We start from the raw sequence: 22732 nt of genomic DNA on the forward strand, positions 1-22732 counted from the left end.
GGAATACTATACATAAGCGTTTCATTTGTAAGTTTCATTTACAGTGTTTCATTTATAACTTGACACTTTCTGCGCCTGTAGCCTCGCATTCAGCCATGGACGCTGTGTGCTGCACAGACCGGGCTGTGAATCACGCCTAGGGGTTATGCAGCACCCTCCCCGCTCCCGTTTTTCTTTTCTGTAAACAACCAATTTCAGTTCTTTTAGCTGATTCTTGTATTATTTATCTCCATTTTTCCAAATAGCATGCTTATTTTCCTCTTTTTAAATTTTTTATTTCCAGTTTTGAGCAATGTTTTATTAACTTCCCACAATGGAAGATGAGAATTTAGTTCCTTCTCACCACCCCACCCAGGCATTCGCGTGCTTGTATATGTGCATTCTCTGTCTTGTCTCTTTCTCTCTTTTACATATTGTTCTAATTTTCAGTAGACCGCTGTTCATTGTTTCTATTATGGTTATATATATCTTGTATTTTTAGTTTTATTTGTCTTCTTCATTAATTCAAACCTAAATTTTCTACAGATTGTTTGAATCTCCTGTCCAAGTGTTCAAACATAGTAGTATTTTATCAATTTTAAATTTGTGAATAAATCTCTCTGAGAGCCTTCTGACTTGCTTCCCGACCCTTTTCACAAAAGGGCTCCCCTAGATCCTGACAATATTTCTAGAGCAGAGTGTGGTAAATAGCTGAGGGTTCTTGTAACCCGCAGTGTCTCAGGAGTGCCAGCAGCCTCAACTCCCAGCAGCCAGTGCTAGGTTTGAAGAGATTAATACCTAGGTATACCCATAACCCACTTAAGACAAACCTCAGTGTCTTTTGGCAGATTCTTTAGGAAGCTATGGTCCAAAGGGTCTTCATCATCATCCAGGGGATTCCTTTTACCTTTTTCTTGCCATGGATCCTCTTTTTTCTGAATTCCCTGTCTTCCTCTTATTTCCTCATTTTGGTGGAAGCATCAATTCTAGTAGTTATTTGCTATTTATTGTAGATGCTCTGTTATTTACAATGGTAGCTTGCAGATTTTATTTTTTAAAATTTAAATTAGTTGCCAACAAAATGCAAAAGACTGTCAATTCCAAATGTTGAGAAGATGCAGAGCAATTGGAACTTTCATAAACCCTGGTGGGAATGTAATGCTACTTGATGAACACATTGAGACATGACATTTCTGAAAACGCGTTTATTCTGCACTCACTCATGATTGTTAGTTTCTCTGGGTATATAATCCTAGATTAGGAAATTTTCTCAAGATTTTGAGATCATTGTCCCATTTGTTCTTATTGTGCATCTGTCTTCATCCATTGTGCTGGACACTCATTGGGCCCCTTTCAGTCTGAAAATACATGCTTGTCAGCTTGGGAAATTTTCCTGTTGTACGTCTTTGATTTCCTCATCTCTGTTTTCTCTTTTTTTCTTAGAGCTTCTGTGTTTTAGAAATTGGACCCTCCAGAGTGGTCCTCTAATTGTCTTATCATTCCTACTTTCCATCTGTATTTTGCTCTATTTTCTGAGCAGTTTTTCCTAAATTTTGTCCTGCAGTCTTGCTATTGAATTTCTGTTAGTATGTTTTTTAATTTACAGGAGATCCTTTTTTTGTTCTCTGTTCTTTTAAAAATATATCCTTGTTCTTATTTCATGGATACAGTATCTCATCTTATCTCTCAGAATATCGGTGATTTAAAACATTTTTTTCTTTCTCGGCAGTCTGTTTCTTCAGGCTGCTTTTTTCTTTATTTTCATCTTTAACTTTCATAGTAGAATTTCTTTCCACTTTCTGGTCATTCTGTTTGCTATTCATATTTAAGTGAGTGACTCTTAAAAAATTTTTTTAAAACTCAAATTGAAACTTCTGTTTGCCTGGATGGGACTTATTGACTGGACCTTCATTGTAGGTGATTAGGATGGACTTTCTAGTTGGCAAAATCTTAATATTATTTTAGGTTTTTATGTTGACCTGTGCATATGCACCAGAAAAGTTTGTTTAGACTCCTACCTGGTGAGTATGAACTGGGTCGTCTGTATCCTGGGAAGCTGAGTAGAGGAAGAAGGCAGGAGTGCTCTAGCCTTCAGATTGTGTAGGTTAGCAATCCCCTTGTTTTTGGTACAATAGTCCCCATTCTCAGCTCTTCCTTAGGTTCTTCAATCCAGAGGTATTCTGTCTTACTTTTCCAGAGTATAAATCTCCACTCTTCTGCCAAGGTGGAGAAGGGGAGTCCTCTGGCAGCATAGACGGTGGGAGAGGATCTGGGTGTCTAACCTACACCCAGACAGCTTTCAGTCAGTCTTCCTGTTTGTGCCTCACCTTCACTATGCTTTTCCAGGGGAACCTGGCACAGCCATTTCCGGAGCTCTCTGGCTCCAGTGATAGAAATCAGATTTTTTTCTCACTTTCCCATTGGAGGCTTAAGATTCAGCTTTCTCAGGTCTTCTGAGTCAGTTACTATTGTCCATCTGCTTTCCAGTGTCCAAAATTGTACTTGTGTTGTTGCTTCTCCTATTTTTGCCCTAGTACATCTCTGCCCTTTAAAAAAAAAATCTGTGGCCTTTTGTTTTAGTGGGATTTCAGGAGGTGAGAGAGAAGGAAATACATTTAATCTATTGTCTTTAACCTGAAGTCCCAGGGTCTCTTTTAGTAGATGCTCAATATTTGATTGAAATCTTACCAGTTTTTCGCAATTGAGATTAATATTTTGTATTCTTGTAAGTTGCATATTTAAAAATAAAATTTAAAATATATACGCTTATATAAAAAAATCCAGTCTAAAATAATAATTTATTTTGTTGAAATGCTGCTTCTCTCTTTGACTAACTCTTGAAGATACAAACCTACTAAATATTTTTTATCCATGAAAAATGGAGGTCATTTTAGACAATGATATATTTTCTTGTGAACTCTATTGAATATTTTGGGATATCAACATCTTGTATGATAATGCAGTAGGGCCTGAAGTACAAGAAGTAAACATAAATGAATCATCATTATTGTTAGTATACCTCTCCTATTATGCCTTATAGAAAACAGAGACAGTTTTACAAAGGGACAAACCTTTAACTTACTTAGCTGGTGATTGTATACAGTCTGTTGTGTTTTTTAATCATAAGAAAAGCAGAACATATCACTACTTGGAAATATAATTTTGTGTTTGTGTTCATTTTTTAGGTCACCCATAACACCACTCTGAATGGTAAAGATACAGTCCATCACTGGAGTTGGACCTCAGACATGCCCTTGGAGTGTGCCACTCATTATGTGGGAATTAGATGCTACGTTGATGATACTCATTTCTCTGGTCACAAGGAGTGGAGTGACTGGAGCCAGCTGAAGAACATTTCTTGTAAGCTTATCTTTAAAGAATTTTTCTTGCAAATGAATTAATCTTGCTTAAGGGTAAGGTTTAGTTTAAGCTTTCAGTTCTCTCAACCCCATTTGGCTGCTTGATGGTCACCTGGGGATCTTCCAAGTCCCCGATCCCAGACATTCTGATTCAAAAAGTCTAAGATAGGCTTCAGGAATCTGTACTTTTAAAAAACTTTCTGAGTGATTGGATAGACATCTGGGTTTGAAAATCACTGTGGTAAGCATTGAAGAACATTCGAAAACTATATGTAGGTGGTAATGAGATCAAGTCTATATTTAAAAAAAAAAAAAAGGCTGCCCACAGAGCAGACTCCTGTGAGCTGCAGTTATTGCAGAGAACATGGGAATCTGCAAGTATACCAAAAGTCATCTGTACGTTGACTAAAACTCATAGCAGGTAGAACATTAGCAGTGTGAGAGAGGGCCTGGAAAATTGTTGACAATAAAATGATGTCCTTAAAAAGGCTGGTAATCATTGTAGATAATCCACTCTAGTGATAATAAGGAGAAACAGATCAGAGGAAGGAGGGACTGGAAGAAGTTAGGTCGATAAGGAGAATCTTGTAGCTCAACAAAAGACAGTGAAGGCATAAACTGGGACACATGGGTTTAGAAAGGAAAAGGGGGGAAAGGTGTGAAAACACTGGAGAGACAGAGTCAGATTAGTGACTGTGCATTTGCTAAGAGAGAAATAGAACCAAGGATAACTGTTAGTTTGGGCAGCTGGGTAGCTGATAGTGCCATTCACTGTGACAGAAAATATAAGAATGGATTAGGTGGGAAAGATAAATTTCATCCTTAATGTGTTGACCTTGAGGTACTCGTGAAGCGTCTGAGTAGCACTGTGTCATAGGCAGTCAGAAATACCAGTTTGGCATCCAGGTGATTAGTTGGAGCTGGAGATACGTATTTGAGAATCATCAGCATATATGTGATATGATGTGGAGGTTAACATAACTCAGGGAAAGGTGAATGGGGTCCAGGGACATATACCTTAGAAGCTTCTATGTCTAAGGATAAGATGGAAGAAAAAGAGTCCAGCAAAGCAAACAGCAGCCAGAAGGTTAAGAGTAGCCCAGGAGTGTACAGTGGTATGGAACCCAAGAGAAGGGAGTTTTGAGAAAGAAGACTTGAGGCAACATACGAGATGCTGTGGAAGTCAAAGGCAAAGATTACTGAGAAGGGCCATTGGATTGAGCAGCTAGGCCAGCAAGCCGCTATAGTAGAACGGTCGGGGTAGAAGCCAGATTGCAGTAGAGTAAATAGGTAAAAGGAGACTAGAGGTAATTAACAAGATTGACTATTAGGACAACAGCATAACAAAGGTACGGCTTTAATCTGCAGAGAGTTGGAATTAAGGAAAACGTGCTTTTAAAGATGTGGAGTACTTAAACATATATTTAGGCTGAGTGAAAGGAAGAAGACTGCCCTAAATACATTTCAAAGGAATGGAGTTATTTAATAAGTGACTTTTTCTTGGTGTGGGTTTTTCACATGTGGATATAAACCCATTTAATTGGAATCTTCAGACTTCTTAGGCATTAACCTGTGACCTTAGACGTTGACCTACCATCCCCTCCACTCCCCCACCATCACTCTATCATAAGTAAATAAAACCACATCCACTTTTATTTTATTTCTTGTGTTTGTCTTGCTCCTTTGAAACCTGGGGGGTATACCTTATCTTTGGGCCACCATTATCACAAAGCATCTAACAGTATGTTTGGTATACACTGGGCTATTTTGTGGTAAAAGACTCCTAAATCACGTATCATTCCTTTTGCTCTTTCTAGGGTCTCCTGATTCTCAGACTAAGGTTTTTCCTCAAGACAAAGTAATACTTGTAGGCTCAGATGTAATAGTCTGTTGTGTGACTCGAGATAATGTATCATCAGCACAGATTGGCCTAACGAAGTGTCCCCTTATCCATCTTGATGGGAAAAATGTTGCAATCAAGATCCATAATATTTCTGTTTCTGCAAGTAGTGGAACAAATGTGGTTTTCACAACAGAAGATAACATATATGGAACAGTTCTTTTTGCAGGATGTAAGTATATAATATTAAGAAAAGTGTTCTTATTAATCTGTTTTCATCCTCTTTGAAAGCCTTTATGCTTTTTCTAGGAGGTGATTCTATTTATTTCTTATTTTTTTATTCTTTAAATGATATATGAAGACACAAGAACTTTTGCTTGTTTTAAGATGAATTCCAAGCTTGTTTTCTGTTTGCCTGTATCTATATAGCTTGTAGGTTTTGTAATAACATTTGAAACATCCATTGCTAGTTTTTAGTTTAAATTCTTAGTTAAAAGCTTTATTGAGTCAAAGGTAGTTACTATATAATATTTCTTAATCCTACATTGTTTAGAAATTATTTCAGATAAATTAATTTCCCACCTAATTAAAACATACCTTTTTAAAATGAGTTCCTGAATTAAAGAAATTGTAATGATTTTACACAAAATCTTTCAACGGTGTAATATATGCTTCTCTGACATTTCGAAGAATATATTTGAGGAGAAGAGGGGAGATGGAGGACATGGGCGAGAAGTCGTCCTTCTGCCTGTGTTCTCTGTGTCGTGAGCGCTTTGTGACGCAGGGGCATCTTTATTAACATGGTCTCTCCTACAGTCTGAAATTGCGTGACATTTCCAGAAGTTGTCGTGGGGGACTGCCCTGTACGTATATGGCTTGTGTTGAGTGTCCACAGAGAATCTTGGGTTTCCTGTTTTTCTGTCCCCTCTCTCGAGTAGCTGTCATGTGGTGCTGGTGGCTTTGCCTCCAGTGGTGCTTCCTTTCGTCCCCACGTTCTGAATCAAAAGGCTCTGTGTTTGGTCTGAGGGTCTCATGAATAAAGTGTGTGAGATGTAGTGAGTGGGTTTTGTCGTTTTCTTTTGATTGCTTAGTGATTTTTCCTATGCTTTTTTAGGATTCTCAACTGTGCTGTAGATCAGCAGCTCTCAGCCCCTTTTTTACATGCATAGAAACTTACAATGAATTACGTTCATTTGCTGATATAGTCTCAAGATAATAACCAGGATTAGGGGCACTTCTTAGCTCAATGGCTGTAACTTTACTCACTTTTTGCCTTCCCAGTAATGCATTTTGGATTTCGAGTGAGAGTGAGGTTATGTTGAAATTTAAATTTTAGAAAATTAAATTTTCTTTCCTAATGGAATTGTAGGAGATGACTTGCAGCATTCCTCACAAATGATCATGAAGTCTAAGTTGAGAACCAGTGATATATGTAGTGAGGCTGCCTGATACGGGATACCAAAAAGTGAGATACCTGCTTTAAAAGTATGAAAGAAAAAAACTAAAGCTTAAAAGATGAGAATATTCCCGATTTTTATTATTTCCAATAATGTACTAATCTTTTCTCATAGTACCAGAACAAACCTATTTAATTCATAATTTAAACTTCACTTGCGACATTTGGAGGTTGAAATATTGTTCAGTATTTGTCAACTCAGGAGCAGCAGTGGAAGCTCGCTTCAGAGGGAGCTCTTTAGAAACTTACAAGGGCAGTTTATGGTGTGAGTTAGGGATCAAGATTCATTTATTTTCCTTCCCTTATAGATAGCCTGTTAGCCCACCGTTTATTGAAAAGATTTTTAGAATCAGCCTGTAGTTTCCTCCTATACACACACATACACAGTCAAAACCCACTCAGATTTTGATTACATTAAATCTATCAATTTAGGAGAATTTTCATTCTGTACAATACTGAATCATCCAAACCATGAACATGGTATTTCCCTCTACTTAGGTTGATTTATCTTAGTGATATGAGGTCTTGTATATCTTCTAGTAAATTTACTCTTGTATATTTGGTGTATGGCACTAATAAAAATGGCTTTTTTTCCCCTCTCCAGCTGATTATGGTAGTTACCAATAAATTTATTGTCTAGCTGACAGAAGAATAGATATTTATGAATATTTGTCAGTGTTCATGCATGGCTGATTTACTCATAAGCCAAATAGATCTTTATAAATATTATTTGTTCAATAATCACTCAAATGAGTTATTTTCATGGATAGTGCCACTTCAGCATTAAATATTGACCTAAATGTTAATCTTATGTCGTACTTAAAATATTTTAAATACACTATGTCATAGGATTAGAGCATGTAATTATTTATATCACATGTCAAATTCTATACTTTCTAAGTTGAAAATATTTTCATAAAAAAATGGTTTTGTTTTTTAAGTTGCATTTACTATTTGCTGGTACATAGAAATAGGATTGATTTATACCTACCTTTTGTGTAGCTTAAGTTGATTCTCTCGTAACTTACTGTCTTTGAAAGGAGAATCAGTACGTTACCTTTCAAATACTGCCCCTTCAGAGCTGTTCTCCTTCCGCCTTCACTTCCACTGCTTTCTAGTTTTCTCCTGTTATTTGGATTTTGAGTATTTAAACTTAATATATCTGCCAAATACTAAAATAATCAGCATTTTAAATATACTAAAAAATTTTGGTATGCCATTGTAATAAAATGGTTGAAAATTTGACCTTAGATGTAACATAATTTTCAAAACAAATACGTCAATGGTAGTTTCATTATCTAATTGTTAGACTTTCCTATAAGTGCTTATGACGCCTCTTAATATTACCAAAAATATCATTGAAGGACCTTATTCTTATCTCTGGGGAAGATATATGAAATTTTCTAAGTCTTTGTTAATAAACTAAGAACTGTTTTTAAAATTCGGCTTTTTAAAAATAAAATTATTTTACACAAATTTTTAACAAGTAGATAATTGTTTTAAAAAAACTTACCTTTAGTGAAAGATAGTTTGGATAAATATGATAGTGAGAAATAGCAGTTTCTATGTATGATTGGTTAAACGTGAAATTGAAATTTCGGTAGTCAGTGTCAGATTGCCAGATTTTCCCTCATCACTTTAAAGGTCTTACAGACTTACACAAAAAACATACTTTTTTCTAGTCCTGCTGCTACAAAGCCAGAAAGAATTTCAGTAAAGAACAAAACAACAAAAGAACAGCAGTCAGTTTGAATATAGGGAGATGCAGAATTTTACCAAGAGTTACTTTGTAAATAATAGTCCTTGTAACTTATTTAAGAACTCTGAAGCTTGTAACATGACTTATGTTGGCTATTTATATGATTTGGCACTTCTTTTCAAATCACAATATATAGATGATAGAGAGTAATACTTGTAACCTGTAGGTTTCTCTGACTCGTTGGACGCAGCTTCCTTTGAGAGATTTAGTAAACTCAAATAGGATTTAAGGGGTTAAAAATGATAGTTGGTGTCTTCAGGTTTCTATTGGGGAGTTTCCACATGCAGTAATAGTCACTCTTTAGTATATTTTAATCCATCGTTTCTAATGTCATATGAACTCTGAAAAAACATACTGTAGAAAGAATGGCAATTCCTGCACTGTCCAAAAAGTAAAATGCAAATGTTAAATAATTTAATTTTTTAAGGAAATTGTACAAAATATAATTAATTAACATTTATGAAACATAATGATTTTCCAGGAAAATATAGGTAATGATAGCTACATTTTTTTTCTTTTTCCTGTTAGATCCACCTGATATTCCTCAAAAACTGAATTGTGAGACATATGATTTGAAAGAGATCGTATGTTCTTGGAATCCAGGAAGACCGACAGCATTGGTGGGCCCACGAGTTACTAGTTATACTTTATTTGAAAGGTAAAGGTCACTGGGAAAAGATGTCCAACTTGAACAGCCAGGAGCACACTAGAAGGATGTTAAGTGACATAGGGAAACGCTCTATCTTATTTATATTATAAGCAAGATATAAACCCACATATGCTGTATAAAACTGGATATACTATAAATACTGCAATTTAAATGCATGCAGACTCAATTTGTCTCCTTATTTAAAAAGCCTAGAAGGAAGAACCCTCAAATATGAACAGAGACTGTTTCTGGGAGGTGGGCTTATGGCTGATTATTTTCTTGTGTTTTCTGTATCATATACATTTTCTTCCCTGAGTGTGTAATATGTCTATCATTAGGCATGTAAACTTTTAAAAAGTATTACTTATTAGAAAATAACCCATTCACTTTTTCATGCACTATTTCTCTGTTGCCATTTTGAAAATATTTTAACATTCCTTACTGCTCTATTACTTCAGTTTTTCAGGAAAAAATGTTAGATTTAAAAGAACTGAAGCGTCCACAAATGAAAGCCATCAGTTATTCTTTCAAATGCTTCCAAATCAAGAAATATATAATTTTACTTTGAATGCTCACAATCCTCTGGGTCAATCCGAATCAATGATTTTGGTTAACATTACTGAAAAAGGTAAGCTGCTACATAAACCACAGTCTTAAAAATAACTTCAGAAGTGGTGGAATGTCTTGATATGAATGAAAAGTATTTCTATGGATAACTTTTTACTGATTATTATTTATAGTTACTTAATACTTATTTTGTAAGTTTCATTTTAAAAGCTTTAAATTATGTAATTTCCAATGTCACCATCTTATTGAATTCAAATGAAATTTTGAATTAATCATTTACATAGAAAGTGTAAGAGGCTTTATCTAATAGCTTTTGATTTCTGAAAAACTCTTTGCCCAACTTTTAAAGACTTTTATTTTGAAATAATTGTAGACTCACAGATGGTTCCAAAAATAGTAAATTAGAGCCCGGTGACCCCTTCACCCAACTTTGCCCCATGGTAGCATCTGTGTAACTGTGGTGCAATATCCAGATGAGGCACTTGACGCCGGTGCAATACCGTGAACCAGGCTACTGAACTAGACCCAGCCTTGCTCAGTGTCACCAATTTTTACATGCGTTCAGTTGCGTGTGTAGTTCTGTGCAGTTGGATCCGTGTATAGACATGGAACCACCAACCATCAAGATACAGAACTATTCTATCTCCACAAAGGAACTTCCTCATGCTGCCCCTGTAGCAACCCCCACCCCCACATACGCGCTCAGACCCCTGTCCCCGGGCAAACAGCTAATCTGTTCTTCATCTCTTTTGTCATTTTGAGAATGCTATATAAATGGAATCATGCAGTATATAACCTTTGGAGATTGGCATTTTTTACTAAGAATAATGTCCTTGAGATCCAAGGTGTTGTATGTATCAATAAATAGTTTGTTCCTTTTTATTTCTGATGATTTCTGAATTTTTACCAACCGTATTAATGTATAGCTCAAAATAGAAATAAAATATGGTCCGTCTTTTTGGCAGTCATTCAATGTGTATCAACACTATGCCAGGCTGTGCACATACACAGCCGTGGCACGGGCCTTGTCTTAGAGACTCATGATGGGGGAGAAGGGCTTACACCAAATGGCTATAATACAGCCTGGCAAGTGATTAGTAGGGGATCCTGTTGCCTTATTTGTAAATGTAAGTCACAAATATCATTTATTCCTTCCCATAATCTTTATTTTTCCTAGGGTCAAAATAGCTACATTTTCTCCTTGAGTGTAGTGTTGATATGTATTTTCTGCCCTCTGCCATTTCAGCCTTATTTTCCACATGATTCTTGCCCACCACTCCAATTGGTGTCTACACTATCACCAGCATCATGTGCTCTTTGCTTCAGTGTACGTTTGTTCTTGCCAAGACCCTAACCTGAAATGTTTTTCTGCATCCATTTTGCCAACTTTAGTCTGATTCTTCCTTCAAAGCTCATCTTAAGTCCCATCTTCACTATGACTCTCCCCACCAAGCTTGCATCTAAATTCCTATAGCAGTTAATATCTGACCTCACGTTTAGGACCTAGCATATATACTCTTATTAATTTTATTTCTTTCTGTTTGTCATTCCGCAAGTAGATTAGGAGTTCCTTAAAGTTAGAGACTAGGCTCTGACTACCTTTTAAGTATTCCTGATACCAGTTGAGGAACCTTGAGCGTTGGTGGTTCTTAAAAAATATTGGCGTGATGTCAGCAGTAAAAGTGAGGTTTGTGTATTCCACAGATACTGGGTAGAATATTATTGATCAGCACTAATGGTTCCTCTCTGGTTTTTTATTTTCTTTGGTTCTCATTGGTCATATTATAAAATAGCTTTTAAAGTAATTAATCCTTAAAAATTGTATTTACAGTTTATCCCCATAGTCCTACATCAGTCAAAGTGAAGGATGTTAATTCAACAGCTGTTACACTTTCCTGGCGTTTACCAGGCAACTTTGCAAAGATTAAATTTTTATGTCAAATTGAAATTAATAAAACGAATTCAATACAAGAATTGGTGAGTAAGATTCTTCTATAAACTTCCTTTGAGGTTATTTTGGATAAAATACTTCGTTTTCAAAAAGAATTAAGTAAGTTGATATGCATAAGCTCTCAGATTATTTATTTTAAAGATTTACTAAGAACCAAGACATTATATATCAATGCAATAACGGCATTAGATGAAAACAGTTATAACACTGGATATTATAGAACATGACTTTAACTTTTACTACTCAGAATGTTTCTGGGTCTAGTATAGTACCTGGCACGTAGTAGCTGGTGCGCCATAAATTTGTGAATGAATGAGGAGTTTTTGCTGTAACTTTACCATCAGTTAATGGACCAGTCAGCACCAGAGAGAAGATAGGATTTTTAAAACTGCGAAGTGCAGCAATAGGAGCAAGTTATAATTGGTTTTGGAAGTCAAAACATGACTTTTTAATACATTTTAAATACTTAGGTTAACTTTTGTACTGCACCATCTTGTAATTTGTGGTAAGTTCAAAATAAATGATATTGTACTTAAATATTCATTTGGAAACTTACTGATGATTCCTAGAAAATCAGTCAAACTACAAAAATAACTCGAAAAGCTCCTTCGTAATTAGTGATTGGGAGCTCAGAGGCTTCCCTGAGGCGTGCAAATCCTCAAATTTGCTTAGAATTGTTTCATTTTAATTTTATTTAGTTTAAGTGTTTGTTGACTAGTCTAATGTTTTGCACCATCCTAGCAGTCCTGAGTGCCATATAAAAAAGATGCCTAAGACGATGCCTGCCTCCAAGAAGCTTCCAAATTTGGCATTTATAAAAAATTAAAATATTGTAGTGGGTGAACTGTCTTTGGTCTTATAGAGGTGATCTCATATGATGTTCAGTCAATTTATGTTACAAATTTGGGTGGCTTTCTTATCAAAAGAAGTGTGTTTGTATGTGTATATATGTATTCATACACACATGATGTTCCATATACATATATAGACACATATTTGTTTGTTTTCTAATAGCGGAACGTCACAATCAAAGGAGTAGAAAATTCAAGTTATCTCGTTGCTGTGGACAAGTTAAATCCATATACTATATATACTTTTCGGATTCGTTGTTCTACTGAAACTTTCTGGAAATGGAGCAAATGGAGCAATGAAAAACAATATTTAACCACAGAAGCTAGTATGTTAACTAAATGGTTTATGGCTAATTGTTACTGTGCATCCTGAAATTGTACAGCTTTTTTTTCTTTAAAGGAAATGTTACCAAAGTGACTAAAAGTAGGAGGATGCCTAGATAAATTGTGTAATTGTATAATATCTGCTCATAAAATATCATACAGACATTTTAAATGATGGCTTTTAAAGTTTTGTGATGATATTGGAAAATGCTTGGCATGTGTTGTGTGAAAGGACTAGGCCGCCCTGTCTACAGTATGATTGCTACCATATTAAAATGATGCATAGGAAACCAAACTTGAAACCATGGTGAGATCATGGGGCGATTTTACTTACACTCTTTCCATCTTTTCTTGGGATTTTAATCTATTTAGATTGACTTTTTATTGAAAACAATTATTGAAGAGAATTTGTTGGAATTTTCATTTGTCACCTAGGCCTGAGAAATTAATGGGGCTAAAAGATCTGTAACTTTAGTTTCTAGAGTACACCTAGGTCAAAATAGGTATAAAATTCGCCAGCTGATTTTCTGAGTATAATAATTTCCAAAGACAAAATGAGATTCTATCCTTGATTAATCAGATGCCAGCTTTAAAACTTAGAAATAGGTATAATTTTCAGGGGTCGTTCAACAAAAGATAGCAAAAGCCTCATTTGCACTATATAATATAGGGAATATAAAATTTCTTCCAAAAAATTGACAAACAGTAAAACAAAAAGTAACAGATGTTAATCTAGATTTTCTCTCTCCACATGAAGAATGGAGAGGTGCGAGGAGCTTTACAATATGTGTGACAATTATTTTGGATCATCAAAAATGAATCTTGTCCATGAGTCCAAACAGAGAATGTGTTAGTTGTCTATTGCTACATGAAAAATTATCAGTGGCTTAAAATAGCAAACATTTATTATCTCACAATATCTCTGGGTCAGAAATTCAGGAGCAGCTTAGCTGAGTGGCTCTGGCTTAGAGTCTCTCATGTGGCTACGGTTACAACGTGGGTGGGACTGCAGGCTTGAGTGGGGCTGCAGGATCTGCTTCGAGATGGTTTGCTCACATAGCTGTGGGCAGGAGGCCTCAGTTCCTCACCACGCGGGCTTCTCCATAGAGCTGCTGGAGAGTTGATGACATGGCAGCCAGCGCCTCCCAGACTTAGTGATCGAAGAGAGAACAAGGCAGGCTCCACAATGTCTTTGATTATCTAGCCTCAGAAGGGACATTCCATCACATCTGCCTTACCCTATTGGTACACAGGCCAACCCTGATACAGTGTGGGCAGGGACTGCACAAGGGTATGAATATCAAGTGGCATGAGCGATATCATTGGTCATTTGGACACTGGCTGCCCCAGGAGCATTTGCCTTCACTGGATGAGCTGTTGTTGCCAAGAGGAAAGATTTTATTTACACCCCATTCAGATGAAGGCATTAATTCACTTAACAAATACTGATTGAGCACCCACCATGTGTCAGGAATTGTTCTAGAATGAGGGAAATAGTAGTGAATAAAACAGCAAGCTCTGCCCGTGGAGTTTATAGGATAGAGGATTAGAAATGAGTTTTTAGAAATATATAATAGTATATCGGTTGGTAGTGAGTGCCACAGAGGAAAATAAAACCTAGAAAGGGGGCTAGGGAATGAAGACCAAGTGGTGGGGGCAGGAGTTGCAATTTTAAATAGGGTCACTGGAAAAGAACTCCCTAATAAGGTAACTTTGGAGCTGAGGTTAAAGGAGGTGAGGAAGCAAGCCACATGTTTAAGTCAGGAGAGGAGAGTTCTAGGCAGAGGGAGAGAGGGCACAGAACATACAGAGCCTGAGGCAGGTGTGCTCAGCATGTTTGAGGAGCCAAGTGTGTGGCCAACACCAGCTTGAGTAAGGGGAGAGAGGAGGATGTGAGAGGGTGTGGCACCCAGGGGCGCATCACTGAGGGCCTTGAGGGTGGTTCTGACCCATTTTTAGGGGCCTCGTGTTTCGTAGACATTGAGAGCTCAGCTTTTCTGTTGCTTCATTTTCGAAGTGGAGGCCACTGAACTACTTCACTTTTTGGGGGTGGGGGGGTGTATGTTTCTTTTTGGTGAAGAAGATTGGCTGTGAGCTAACATCTGTTGCCAATCTTCCTCTTTTTTTTCCTTTTTTCTCCTCAAAACCCCAGTGCATAGTTGTATATCCTAGTTGTAAGTCCTTCTAGTTCTCCTATGTGGGATGCCACCACGGCATGGCTTGATGAGTGGTGTGTAGGTCCGCACCCAGAAGGTGAACCAGTGAACCCAGGGCCACCGAAGTGGACCATGCTGACTTAACCACTATGCCACCCGGCTGGCCCCATTCACATTTTTTATTGAGATTTCCAAAACCCTAGAAAGAAATTTCAAGCACCCACCATCTCAATTATTGATATTATTCATTGACATATAGTACACATCTTTAAATGCTAACTTTTAAATCTCTTTCCTAGTTCCTTCAAAGGGACCAGATACTTGGAGAGAGTGGAGTTCTGATGGAAAAAATTTAATAATCTATTGGAAGGTAAATATCTAATTTTTCCTTGAATATTTAAATAACTGTGCTGTGCTGAACTCCTTAACTTATATATGTCACTTGAGTTGTGGAGGAGCCTGGGGTTCCCAGACTGGCTTAGTTTGCAGCACTGCCGAGAATCTAACCTAGCTCCTAAACCCCTGGATCCCTCATCACTGCTGATGCACCACCGTCAGGTTAGTGAGGATCTTCGGACTCAGATCTGAGCATCCTTTAGTTGGATTTTATGAGGCCCATGCAGGACCCAAGGACCGCACGAATTCCACCTCTCTCACTTTGGTCAGAAACGCAGCCAGAAGCTGCAAGTTAGAATCCCCGAGTGTCGATGTTACGTTTTTTTTTTGGATGAATGGGAAACTCACTTTTTAAATATTTCATAAGTAATTTGTTTCCCTTAAATAAAGTGCATTGTAATATGCCAAATTATAAAGTTTCCCATGGTTTTGTAAAATTTTTAAATAACGTAGGAATTGCATTATATTTTTACTAGTTTTTCTCTACCAGAGCAAACATTTTTGTTGCTATATTCTTTATTGGATTTGTGAACATTAAAGACACGTGCAGTTTTCTACATCAGATTTTGTAAGAGCAGTCATAATTGGATTCCTTTAAATAGTGAGTTTCGTTGTTGGAAGTAAAACTTCGTTTTAGTTTTGCACAAATGTGACTAAATACGGCTTTGAGTAAAGTGAGGTGTGTGCAAGTTCAGTGGAAGCTCCACTGCTTTACACTGGCCCGTGCGTGACTGTGCATCGCCTCTTCCTCTTGGTTCGAAAATCCCTGTCTGCTCTCAGCTGTCTGTCAGACTTCAGGATTATATAGTAACAGTTACTCAGTTACCTCAATGTAGGGAAAGTTTGGAATATTGTTCAAACTAGATGAATGTTTAACGAGGATTAAAAATACTGAAGTGATTCAGAGCCTAACTTTAGTGACTAGCTTGATGGTTCTGCCATTTGCCAAGGAGGAGAGTATTTGGGTGGAAAATCAAGTTGTTTTGGACATATTGAGTTTCTTAAACATGTCAAGTGCAGTAGGTGGTGGCTTGGTGTAAGGCTCTGGAGTTCAGGGGAGAGGTCGGAGCTCAAGACACAGCTTCGAGCAGCATACAAGTGAGCCCACCCGGGAGACTTGCCGGGTGGAATGAGGCCAAGGGTTGAACCCTAGGTGACAGCAGCATATGAAAGGACCAGCAAAGGAAGAGGATCCAGCAGAGGAGACTGGGAAGGTTAGAGGGGCAGGAAGACCCGAGGAAAATGTATTGCAGGAGCCAAGAGAGGGAGTTGTGTGAAGGAGTGGTCAGCAGTATCAGATGAAGGCCACAAGTCTTAGGACAGTAGCAGTAGCGTGTCCACTGGAGCAGGCCATCAGAGAGATTCGGGGGCCCCTGCTGGAGCAGTGTTTTCAGCAGAGTATTAATGTTAATGTCAGTCTGGATCCGAGGGTCCCATGCATTACCATATAAATTGGAGCAGTTGTTTTGAAAAACAGTTTAGCTACATAAATAAAGAAGTTTGAATGTTTATTTCCTTTTATCCAGTAAGTCCACTTTGGGGATCCGTATTAAAGAATTAATCCTAACTATGAAAAAGGAAAAAAAAATGTGGCACCAAAATATTATGTTAATGTTGTGAAAAGTTGGGAAAACTTAAATTTCATTTATTTAAGGCATATTCGAGTAAACTGGTAAAAATACTGTATGAAATATAAAGCCATTAAAATGTACGTAACTGTATTATCATGGGCAAGTATGTATTATAGGAAAGTGAAAAGAAGATATAAAATTGTATAGTATGATTAAAACAATGTTAATAAAAAAATCTACACCTAGAAAAATACCTTGAAGGAAATATCAAAATGTAAGAGTATTTCAGAGATGGAAATATGGGAGCTTTTTACTTGTTGTCTTTCAACTTTTGTGTATTTTCCGAGTTTTCTGTAAAGGGCTTGCTTTAAAGTGAGAAAACAGTAAATGTTTAAAAGAAACTATGGTGCCTTAATTTTTTATGTTTTGTTTGTTTTTAAGTAGAGCAATGATTTTCATCACTCTTTTTTTGTTTCCTTCTGAAAAATGTCAGGATAAATATTGTCTTGTATTTACTTAACTTTTAAATTTCTGTGTGCCCTGACTACTTAGAGCAAGTATAGTTTTTCTTCGGTATCACTTTCCTGATTTATCCAGGTCTCGGTGGATTTTGATTCTGTGTTTTACACTAACAACTTCGTCTTTCCTTGTGATGAGTGTGGTGTACAGTTTAGACTTGATGGTCTTGCCTCGTCGCATGGTCCCTTCCTGCAGGTTTTTATAACACAGTTAATTTTTCTGTTTCTCATAGCCTTTACCTGTTAATGAAGCTAATGGAAAAATACTTTCCTATAATGTATCTTGTTCGTCAGATGAGGAAACACAGTCCCTCTCTGAGATTCCTGATCCTCAGCACAAGGCAGAACTACAACTTGATAAAAATGACTACATCATCAGTGTGGTGGCAAAAAACTCTGTTGGCTCATCACCACCTTCAAAAATAGCTAGTATGGAAATTCCAAATGGTGAGTACTTAAGGCAACGTAGTCTATAGGAACAGGAAATTCAAGTGAAATGTTTTGAAGGTGTTGCTTGCTCCTATGCACATCAGCTTTCTTCTCACATCCCCCGCTGCTGCTGCTATATAAGGAGGAACAAGCAGATTAATGTCAAATATTTCGTTGAGAGACAGCAGTCATTAGTATTAGCTCGAAGCATCTGTTGAGGGATAAAATAATTACTATATCCACTTATTTTAACATATAATGTTGGAGAGTTTTGGTGGTGGATATTACTCTTAGGAAGAAATATTTTAACAGTTTATTCAGATACTGTTTTCATATCTGTCTCCAAGACCAAGGGAGTTGATACTTATGTCAGCTAGGCTATTTTATAAATCAAGCAGGAAAAGTACTCATTTTAAATTACAGCTTTGTTGATGACATTGTTTATTAATGGGAATCCTTTATTGATAATAAATTCTTCTTAAAGTCTAAATTAGATCTTAAATCTAAGTTTTTTTAAAAAAATAACTGTGTTGGGGCTGGCCCCATGGCATAGTGATTAGGTTTGCGTACTCCACTTGGGCGGCCTGGGGTTCCTGGGTTTGGATCCCGGGCATGGACCTACACACTGCTCATCAAGCCATGCAGAGGCTGTGTCCCACGGACAAAAAGAAAAGAGATAGAGGAAGATTGGCACAGATGTTAGCTCAGGGCCAATATTCCACATACACACACAAAATACGTGTAGTGTTATTTTAAAATTATTTAGTGCCTTCCTTTAAATCCTGTGGATTACCAGTAATGAGTTGATTGCTCCGTGGCTGCCTTGACAGCTGTTTGAGTTATGAGTTTTAAATAGCCACTCCTGCCTCTTCTCCTACTTCCTGGTCCCTCTTCCACGTCATTCCCTGATTCCCCCCTTTGCTGTCCTGTCCCAGTTTGGGGCACCTTTCTAGGAGCACCCACTCCTGGAGGAGGAAAAGTTAGTCCCGTGAGGATCCTCCAAGTATCTTTTCAACTCTTGCTTGAGGCAGCGTCCTCCTGTTTGTTACTCAGCTGGTGCTTTGCTTTGTGTCAGTCGCCACAGTAGGATTAGGAGGAGGGAATGGGGAAAGCACAGAGCACTTCAGAGGCACAGGACACAGAGCCCAGATGGCAGCACACGCCGGGGAGGAGAAGTCCTCAGGCAGTGGTGTGGGGGCAGAAAAGAAGAGAGAGAGATGTGAACCCCCATAAGAAGATAACCTACTCTTTTAGATGATATATTTCATAGCTCTCACCATGATAGGAATAGCTGTGTTGTCTTTTAATTCAAGAACTATATTCCTACCTTTTCCGTGTGTCCTTCAGAAGACAGTAATTTACAGAACTAACAATGGTCTAGTCGTCAGCTTTCAGACACTTTGAAGGCCCAGAACAAGTCATTGTTCCTTGAGGATTTCCTGAGGTTGAGGCCCTGCGACCTCAGAGCAGGTTTATATTGTGGATTTTTAATCACATTGAGCCAAAAAGCTGTTTTGTCGAAAGTCTTCTGTATTCTAAGCCAAATTGTTGTCTTACGTTCAGTAAGTGGTTGCTTTATGAATGGAAATTTTGTTCAAAGAACCTTCCTGTGGCTTTTTTCTGAAAATATAAATATAAATTTATACATAATAAATATAAATATACATAATATTTACATAAAATATAAATCAGTTACAGAGATTACTTCTCTTCTCCTGTTACTGGGGGAAATTTTCCTCTCCCTTTTGGCCACACTCTCCTAAGCCACCCAGTCCTCACCCCCAACCTTGGGCCCCCTTGTCACCTCGGCGGCCAGATCTGGCAGGATGGGGAAGTAAGACCTCACCCTGAGCCCATCCATGGAGTAGCAGTCTTCCTTGAAATGAAGAGAGGGCCTGTTTCATCCACTCGCTCCGTGCGTGTTCTTGTGTTCTTGTGTGCCTGCTCTGCACCAGGGGCTGTGCTCGTAGTGGGTAATGAGAGGAGGGATTCCGACTGTCCGCTGGTGCTCTGCTCCAGCCACCACCTGCCCTCCTCCCTGTGCTGCCACACCCGTCAGCCCTGTCCTTCATGGCCCTTGAGCCTCGGGCTCGGCCCCACTACGTCACGGCCTGAGTCTGGGTGCTGTTTTTTTTTTTTTTTAAGATTTTATTTTTTCCTTTTTCTCCCCAAAGCCCCCCGGTACAGAGTTGTATATTCTTTGTTGTGGGTCCTTCTAGTTGTGGCATGTGGGACGCTGCCTCAGCATGGTTTGATGAGCAGTACCATGTCCACGCCCAGGATTCGAACCAACGAAACACTGGGCCGCCTGCAGCGGAGCGCGTGAACTTAACCACTCGGCCAGGGGCCAGCCCCAGTCTGGGTGCTTTTTTATTCCTTCTTTTCAGCTGCTGAGTTTTTATAGACAGGTAATTGCTATACAGTAACAGAGCAGCACTTCTAAACTTTGCTAAAGGTTTATCTAGTTTGAGCACTGTTTTAAAATTTCTGCACAGTGAAGTCATTTTTATAACTCCTGCCCATTTTCATGAGAGTTACCTGATACTGTTTTTTTATGTGAGTAAGATATCCTTCTTTCTTGTTGAAGATGATCTCAAAATAGAGCAGGCTGTTGGAATGGGAAATGGGATTCCCCTCACTTGGAATTACGACCCCAACATGACTTGCGACTATGTCATTAAATGGTGCAACTCATCTCGGTCGGAGCCCTGCCTTATGGACTGGAAAAAAGTCCCTTCAAACAGCACTGCAACTGTCATAGAATCTGGTAAGAGGAATCAGTGCCTCTCAATTAAAGTTCTTAAAAGTATTTTTAAACAGGGCGACACGTGGTGCGACCGGGTGCAGTGAAGTGATCTTCTCCCTCACCGCTGGAGGGAATGGGAATCAGTTTAACCTTCTGGAAGGTGGTTTGTGGTAGTGTGTATGTGAAGGATTCATAGCCTTTGATCTAGTAATTACTTGTCTAGGAAATTCTAAAAAATAATCAGAGAGTAATACAGGTTTACATCGAAGAATGTTCACCACAGCATTATTTATCATCATAAAAATTGAGAACAACCCAAATAGCAAATAGGAGAATGAGTAGACCGTGGTGGATCTATACAGTGGGAGGTTAAGTAGCGTTAACGATTGTGTCAGAGATTTGACAGCATGGGGAAAGCAGCCTCCAGTGCTGTGAGCAGTGTGGCCTCCTCATCGTCCTCCTGGCTTTGTTTACTCAGGGCCCAGGTTACGGAGCTTAGGGAGAGACCAAGCACAAACGACCTGCACTCATGACCACTGTCCCTGATGCAGGATGAGAGGGCGTCAGTGTGGCAGTGGGCCTGGTGTGGGCGGGGGCCAGAGTCCGGTGCCTGACCGCTGACAAGCCCTGAGGCTCGTGACGTGAGCTGCTGTTGATACGAAACACCCTGAAGTTCAGCCACAGGGAGTACTTGGTGACCCACAGGCTCAACTGGTCCTGTCGTTGGGCGTTCCAGCCCTCTTTCCACTGTCATTGCTCCTTCCAAGTAGCTGATGAGCCTGTTCTACCCTGGGGAGTCTGGAGCCTTCAGCCTGCTGGTAGTGATGCTTCCTGAGGTCATTCCCATCTCATGGCGCTCTCTCACAGGTTCGTGAAGTTCAGACAACAAGCTGCTGTGGATTAGTTCTCTCTCAGGGAACAACCTCTACTCATTTACTTTTTTCACTATCACATGGTAAAGATGAGTCCCATTCACTAGATTACTACATGTGGCTTTAGATTATTTTTTGGTTCTACTGTAAGTATAGTCAAACTCCTCCGCGTGTGTGATTGACCGAGGCAGCAGTGGTTCCCGTTATCCTTTCTTACAGCAATCCTCACTATCAGCGTGCCCACCCCACCCCACCCTCCTTTTTCCTGCACCTCCCTTCACATTTCGCCCACACGTAGCTGCCTGAGCCTTGCACAGTTCTGGTGTACTCCGGATACATTCCCACCCCTCTGCCCTGCTCTCCCGCCTGGGCTTTGAGGATCTCAGGATGGGCTGTGGCGGGGGGCAGGGACGTGGAGAGGTGTCTGTCTCCTTAGAGTATCGGGCACATAAGTTTAAGCTGAGACCTGTAGGATGAGAAGGAGAACTTCCCATGCTGAGGCAGATGAGAACGGCCCTACAATGGTCGAGAAAACAAAGGCTCCGAGAAGTTAGGTAACTTGCCCAAGGTCACAAAACTAGTATGTGATAGCACCAGGATTCAAATTCACAGCAATTCAGAGCTTTAGGAGGCTGGAGATGTTGTCTGTTGTTTGCTGCTGCTAGAACAGTGTGTGGCCATAGCAGGTACTGCTCATATGCCCTTCTTGTCCAGTCACTAACTAACTATCACTATTCAACTATTCACTAGTCACTATTCAACTAGTCACTATTCAACTATCTTCCCTCTTTTATGACCTCAAAACACCTTCCGAATTCTCTAACCCTCTCAGGCTCTTTTTCTTTTTAAAGCAGCAGAACCCTATAGAATCTTGATATATATAATTATAACATAAAACTAGATACAGATTTCCTAATGTCTGTGCAGTATAAAACCACAACCTCGGGCATACCTGTCCCCTAAGAAAAAGTTACAAAATGATTTTAGAGGTTGGCCATCTCGTTTTTGATGTGTAGCCCACTGGTGTTCTGTGAGCACGTAATTGGAGAGGCCGTGTTTTAACCACACTAGAATAGTTGCGTTCCATAAATTAAATGCAATCCTGTGTGCTGCTGTTTCTTCCCCCCAAGCAGTATCTTCTTCCTAGACCATGACTGATGAGCTCCTAATTGCCCTTCAAGGCCCTGTTCAAATGGCATTTCTTGGTGGCTTTTCTGATCTTCTTAGACTCATTTGGTTCCTCATGGAAGGTGCCACAGCCTGTGATAGGCCCCTCTAGTCTAACACACTGTGTTGTGCTTTCCCCCGT

General features: G+C 38.8%; 1 protein-coding gene across 2 annotated transcripts in view; it reads left to right on the plus strand.

Moving 5' to 3' along the window:
- The window catches only part of LIFR (LIF receptor subunit alpha), a 74983-nt gene that overhangs the window by 36609 nt on the left and 15642 nt on the right, over window positions 1–22732 (plus strand). For both annotated transcript variants that reach the window (XM_070586965.1, XM_070586964.1), the window contains exons 6-14: window positions 3165–3339; window positions 5156–5410; window positions 8922–9051; window positions 9501–9670; window positions 11441–11586; window positions 12575–12737; window positions 15191–15261; window positions 17610–17823; window positions 20393–20572. In XM_070586965.1, the coding sequence (XP_070443066.1) occupies window positions 3165–3339; window positions 5156–5410; window positions 8922–9051; window positions 9501–9670; window positions 11441–11586; window positions 12575–12737; window positions 15191–15261; window positions 17610–17823; window positions 20393–20572 (1504 nt within the window). The remainder of the gene's footprint in view (window positions 1–3164; window positions 3340–5155; window positions 5411–8921; window positions 9052–9500; window positions 9671–11440; window positions 11587–12574; window positions 12738–15190; window positions 15262–17609; window positions 17824–20392; window positions 20573–22732) is intronic.

Source organism: Equus przewalskii, chromosome 20 (genome assembly GCF_037783145.1).
Source record: "Equus przewalskii isolate Varuska chromosome 20, EquPr2, whole genome shotgun sequence".
In the NCBI taxonomy this organism is placed as follows: domain Eukaryota; kingdom Metazoa; phylum Chordata; class Mammalia; order Perissodactyla; family Equidae; genus Equus; species Equus przewalskii.